Source organism: Chaetura pelagica, unplaced genomic scaffold (assembly GCF_000747805.2).
Source record: "Chaetura pelagica isolate M959 unplaced genomic scaffold, ChaPel_1.0 scaffold531, whole genome shotgun sequence".
Taxonomy (NCBI): domain Eukaryota; kingdom Metazoa; phylum Chordata; class Aves; order Apodiformes; family Apodidae; genus Chaetura; species Chaetura pelagica.
Window position 1 is genome coordinate 2,336,274 of NW_009952362.1, and position 6,563 is coordinate 2,342,836.

Here is a 6,563-nt window from a genome sequence, read left to right on the forward strand (position 1 = left end):
AGGAAATTCAGACTGGAATTAAGTCAGATTTATTGTTTCTAGCACATGAATCATCATTGGTAATAAAGATCCTATTGGGCCTGTTCTGCCCTCATTTACAGCTGCACAAATGGATCTTCACTGGATTTGTAATTAATACTTTAGAACTTCCTTAGCAATTCCATGTGACATAGAAGCTATGATGGAGTCTAGCCCTCTCTCCTGCTAAGCTTGTTGCTGAGACAGCAGACAGCACTGTGACTACAGAAACGAGGGAGGCTGTTGAGGTGCCATTTTCATACCATCACTTTTCTGAAAACAAAAATTCACTACTAGTCTGAATGGAAGAATCCAGAGATCAAAGCTGCAGATAACTACCGCTTTCAGAGTAACAGGTAACAGCAGTTCATGAAAGCATTTACCTGCAGAATGTATTTTAATGCAACTACAAAATGCTTGATGATTAAGGGGGTCAAATCAATAAAAGGAGATTTAAGGCTCATATCAGCTGAAGCCAAAGTGATGGTGACAAATGGACTACTCACTATGTGCCAACAAATAATTTACTTTTAGAAAAATATAATGATAAAAAGGTAAGTGTAAAGCCCTGCAGAGATGAAGTTCCATCTTCTTCCCCTGTTACTGAGGCATCAAATGCCTGACATTATATTTAGAGGTATCTTGATACTGTGTCATAGGTTTGTCTGCAATTCCACATGTTCCAACTCCAACCTTGCCAGTTACGCTCTCAGGGGAAGCAAAAATACTCCTCTTTACCTGCAAATGAAAGAGAAAATAATTTCTGAATAATTGCCAGCTTAAAAATACAAAACCCAGGCAATCACAACCATCTGAAGCATTTCAACAGTCTCCAATTCTTACTCTATGGACAGGCACACTTTCTTAAGGCTAACTCATCTGTGACATTATCAGCAAGGGCGAAAACAGAGCTGGGAACTTCCTGGCACCTAAGGATTGGGTGTAACTGTGGTATAGACCCCCAAATACAATTCACCTTCCTGATAAGATGGTCTCTAGTAACTGTTCAGAAGGAAGACTGATGTTTTGCCACTGTCCAGCAGCTCTTGGTCACACCATAAGATGCAATAAGGCTTTTAAAACATCCCTGCTATCTTTTCTGCACTCCACTTTCTGTTCCAGAGCAGACACTGAGCGCCATGCATGCCACGTTAGAAACACAGCAGGAAGCCAGGCCTGGAGGTTTAGAGGCCCTCAGGTTCTCAGCTCTGACGACACTGCCTGGCAACTGACAGTGAGCCCAGCTCTCAAAGTTAAGTGCAAGCTCAGACTCTTAAGAAGAGCGTTCCTCCAAAATCATCCAGTACAGAGCTAGGCCTTTCAAGTGTACAGAATACCAAACCACATACTTCAGATTCCCAAAGATTAACCCCCATTAAATCCCTTTTAAAACTGCTCCCTCCTCTCTCCCAGAGTACTGCACAGAATTCCGTGCCCTGTTGTTAATTCACATACTGACAAAACAAACCAAACCTGGCCTTTCTTGTTTTTAGAATAGGCTCTGTTGTTAAACTGTTGCCACTTGACTTTCTGGTCCTCTCGTTCCTGTTCAAGTTCTTTAATTCTTTGAGCTTTTTTCAAAGCTTTCTTCTTTTTATACTCTCGTTGCTGGGCGATCATCTCTTTTCTGTAGAGAAGGAAAAAGACATTTTATGTTTGTGCCTTTTTCTGTAAGAAACTATAATCCCTTTAAGAATAGACATGAACAATAGTTTTCTGTAAGTCAATGAGAGAAAACAAAGTTTGTCAATATTCTCCACCTCTAGAAAAAAACAAAAAACAAAAAAAACAACTCTTCCCATGCATATATATTTGGGCATAAGAACAACAGAAACCACCTGCACCTAATTAAGACCATGCCAAACTCAGTGACCCATGAGATTGCATGAAGTTCATTTCTGAAGTTGAAACTGTACCTGCCAGCACTTCTGCATCTCAGAAATATCTAGGGTTTGGAAAATTCAAATAGTCCATTTGAGTGAAAAGCCCAAAGCAAAGTCCTTAGGTACTGGTGAGTATACTCTGTTGTGAGCCAGACCAGGAATCCGAGCAGAGCTTGCACTAGATCTGGGCTGAAACTGTAGGCTCTTGGATGTCAGAGAGAGTCTAACTTTTTTATAATATACCACTTACACACTTGGTATCTTGAGATAGCATAATCTTAGTAAAGCAAAGACTATAATTTTGTTTTGCCAGGATACATAACACACGATACCAGCCACAATAAGCTGCCAAAAGTTATATATTAGATTGACTTACTATCCTTTTTCAAGCAAACGTGAAGATTTTAAGAGAGACATAAAATTTCAAAGAGAGATTCTATTTCATTAACCAATTTTTGTAGCTGGGGAAAAAAGCAAGCAAGCAGCTTTCAGACTTGTGCCGGTGTGTTACTTACTTGGACATGGGTTTGTTGCCACTGTCCTCTTTTGCTTTTCTTCCCTCTTCCACAGGCTTGAGGTTGAACAGAGGTGTAACTTCAGCATTGCCATATCCAGCAAATGTGATGGCAGCCGTTCCATTCTCCTCATCTATCTCTTCAATCTCAGCCTCATAGCACCTGTAAAGATATCATGGCTGTAAGCATGTGAGTAAAGCTTTAATACTCAGCCCTTCAACACCTACACTGTCAGCCAGCTAATGGCATTAAGTAAAAAAATTTGCAAATATTGGCCAAATCAAACCAAAATATTATTTTTTTATGGTCAAAGGGAAACAAGTACAAAGATTGAAATCTTTTATTTGACCTTTAGCATCAAGCAGCAATTGCGTCACTGTTACCACAACTAACAATTAACACTGGGGCCAGTCTAATAAAATATCCAGATCTGGTTCTAGTTCTGGCAGGTCATGAGACTGAAATTACTTGGGTTCCCAGAACTTCATGGGCTGCTGTAATGAAGACTAAACCCAAAAGGCTGATTAATTCTATAGTTAGATTACACAGCTAGTTATTTCATAGCCAAAACCCAGAATTTCCAATTAAAAATTAATCCGAATCAGAGGCAGAAACTCAGATACAGCAAGGATTTTTCTTTATAGCAGTCAATTACATATCTATTAATGCAACGACAAACAATGAATTATACATCCTGAAACCTTTACAAAATGCTGCTCTGACAGATCAATTCATGAAAGTCTGCCATTTATTACATTAGCAAATGGTAATTTACCAAAACTACCCTACTTTTATAAGGTTAGTGACAAGCCAGGCATTTCTCAAAAACGAACCCACATCTCATTGCTTTTTATCTAAAATACTGACCTTTAATAAAGACAATAGAAGAATACCTAATACCATATTTATTTCCTAATTTATTTCTGCTTTTAGTAATCCTAGGGGCAGTTTAAACTGAATGAAGGTCTCTTACCATTGAACTATTTCATTTAACTGTTAGAGAAGTTTTCTACACTTACTGTCCATCCTCACTCCATATTGCCATACACCTGTCCCCAACCTTCCAGGAGTGACTGGGCAGAGCAGAAGCAGAACTGTCAGAACTTGCAAGAGTTTCTGAAGGTTGTGTTGAGAGGAGATCTTTGGTTAATTCGATGACTTCCTATAAAATACAGAAAACCCCACAAAGAATAATTTTTCAAACTCTCTTACTCTGCATATTTTTACCCCAAACTTGCTGGTTTAGTGTTTTTTGAAGTTACTGTATTAAGCTCATAGCTGGTATAAAGTGGACTAAGTTTGTTTTGGTTTTTTAACCACTTCACTAACGAATGTAGTAGAGATGTATGGTCCTCACTGCACTGCAGCAAAGCTCCCCATGCCCCCAAAATTTAAAAAAGTAGCTCGATGGTTTTACAGCATTTCTTTCTAAATGCATTGTTTATGCATAAGCACAAAGACACAGCCAGACAGTATCAAGAAAAAAAAAGTAAAAAAAAAATAAATCAGTGTTGTGGCTCCATGCACATGGCTGCATGGAATGTTTGTTACTGGCCAAAAGAAATAAAAACATAAAAATCACAAAACAGCTGAGTATTCAGCTGAACATAAAGGGATTTTGTTTATCTAGTTACCTAATTTGACAGAGGTCTGCAGAACACAGAGCATGAACCTAATTTTCCCTCCCAGATGCAAAATCCTAAAGTATTCCTCAACATTTAGAGAGCTGTATTCTGCAAATCCAAGATGTATCACACTTTGAAGTCAGTGTCTTATCTCAGCATCTGGCTCAAGCCACCTGAAAGTGAGTGTTTCAGCTACACAGAATATGAAATTGTTAACTTATTCTTGCCACATCTGTGGATGGCTTATTGTAGAACTCCGATGCAAATGGTTTCAGACAAGTCTACCAAGGATTCAGTGAATTTTATAAAGTCACTTAAACACCAGGGTACAAATACGAAACTTTTGGTAAAAATCCTCCTCCAATATCCACGTATGATAGTGCTAAGCACACAAGGTAGAAACATTTTATTGCAACACATGAGATAGTTCCAAAGAGGCCTTTAAAGGAATACCTCATTCAAAGCAAATCTCTAGAGCATGAGAGAAGCTACCACAGCAGCCCAGAACAGCCAGATGGGTTGAACAATACGGCTTCTTGCCACATACCTGTGACACGAAGGTGTGACTCAAAAAGAATGTGATTTAGAGTTTGCCAAGATCTTTCCTGACCAACTGGTCTTTACAAGCCAGAGCAAGCTCTACACTCCAGGACACAAGAGCCAGAGATACCATCTCCAGCTTCAGAAGATGACAGCTGCCATCCATTCTACTTGATAGAAAGGTAAGTTTGGTCTTTGGGTGCAGGGACACTGTCCTAGAAGCACTTCAGCAAAGGTGAAAAGCAAAAGATTTATACAGAATTATTGTAATATTTATTTTACTCTTGTCACTCAGGAGTAAGCCAAGCACCCAAAATGCAGTAGAGCATTGCTAGTTATGAGAGGAAAAAGTTTCCATTCCATTGTAACAACCTGTTTGAACTGATTTGAAAGTTATTTAGTTGGGACATTGAAGCATCAAGCCCATATTTACCACTGTTAGGTTGGCATCTATTAAGTCTGCAAAACATTATGTCAATTTCAAGGTGGAACATAGGGATAGCAAACCTTTTGGGGTTGAAAGTGTAAAGATCTTCCCCATTCTGTGCAGAAAGCTTTTAATAAAAAGTTTGCAAGTTGTCCTTTCACATCAATGATCTCTGCATATCAAAGCCGAGGTCGTGTTGGCATCGGAAATATCATCCCATATGGGTTTTGCTGTGCATTTTAAAAATATAAAAATATACACGTGCTTTTAACAGTGTACAACAAAGGACATTAAGATGATCTATCAAGTGCCTTCTGGTCACAAAACCTTTATCATAGACTTGAGGCACTACTTGTGTTTTGGTTGAAGCACCGTTTTTACTGCTGTTATTTCCACACAGTACAGTGGTTGCTGCACCTTGTACTGGATAGTCTTACGTATTTTAGATCTGACAGCTCAAAAGCCATCCACACCAGAAACAAAGCAGCATCCTGCGCTCTCACGTGGCAAATTTTAGCAGTACTGCTGTTTGGTTTTTTTATATGCCAATGTGTCTTTATATGCAGAAGAACCTAAAAAAACCCCCAACACTTAACAACTTTAAATCGGGCTGGTGGTCTTCCTGGCACCTAAAAACCAGGATGGTTTTAAGCTGTTAAGAATGTGGCATGCTCCCCAAAGGTGGAAAAACCTGCAAGTGGCAAATGAACAACACAACTCTCTTCCTTTCTTGTTAAAAAAACCTTAACACAAGCAAGGCTGAGATGCCCAACGAATGCTGAACTACACTCTAAAGCTTTTATTATTGCAATGCATAAACAGATTCTGGATCAAGTTATTTAACAACTCAAAAATAAGCAGAGAGGCACAATGTTAAGCTGAACCTCTCATGCTCACTAAAGTTTTTAGCAGAAGAGTCTGGTATATAAATTAGTACATATTTTTTACTAAATCTACAAGACAGATTTAAAACAGGCCAAACTTCAGGTTTTTTCCAACCAGCTCTACAATAGTTCTATCAAATTATGTGCACTTGCTAAGGCCCCTAAAGTTCTCACCTGCAAGTCTTTCTTCAGTTTTAGCAGGTCTTCATTTTCTGCATTCCCAGACAAGGCAGCCTCGACTTGCTGAAGCTGAGCTTTGTAGCTCGCTAACTGCTTAGCCAGGTCTTCTGACATCTGCAAGAAACACACAGCACACATCAGAACAGCGGCCTCAATGCTTTGGAATCACCTCCGGTGGTGCAAGTGAAGTGAAACTGATCAATCACGCGAACAGCTATGACTGAAGCATTAGGAACACAACTCGCTAAGTTTCAACAACGCTCTGTCTGGCTACGGATCGCCCCGCTCACCTACACCCGAGCAGCTTCTGAACCCGACAGCTCCAACATGTGCCCGCGCACGGAAACCGCGACAGGCAAGCAGCGGGGTCTCCAGGCGGCCTCGGAACCACCCGCACCGCCCGAAAGCCCCGCGCACGGCGGGCTCTCCCTTCCGGCCGCCATAAGGCACAGCCCGCCGGGCCCGAGCCGCGAACACCCCGCCGCCCGCGC

General features: G+C 40.3%; 1 protein-coding gene across 1 annotated transcript; it reads right to left on the reverse strand.

The window, feature by feature from the left end:
- Positions 1 to 358: 358 nt before the first annotated feature.
- SMNDC1 (survival motor neuron domain containing 1) lies at positions 359 to 6,186 on the reverse strand. Its single transcript, XM_010007908.1, has 5 exons — positions 6,067 to 6,186; positions 3,436 to 3,578; positions 2,417 to 2,578; positions 1,492 to 1,645; positions 359 to 756 (listed from the first exon to the last, which is right to left on the reverse strand). Exons 1-5 carry the CDS (start codon positions 6,184 to 6,186, stop codon positions 619 to 621), a joined length of 717 nt encoding a protein of 238 aa, XP_010006210.1. The 3' UTR covers positions 359 to 618.
- Positions 6,187 to 6,563: the final 377 nt, after the last annotated feature.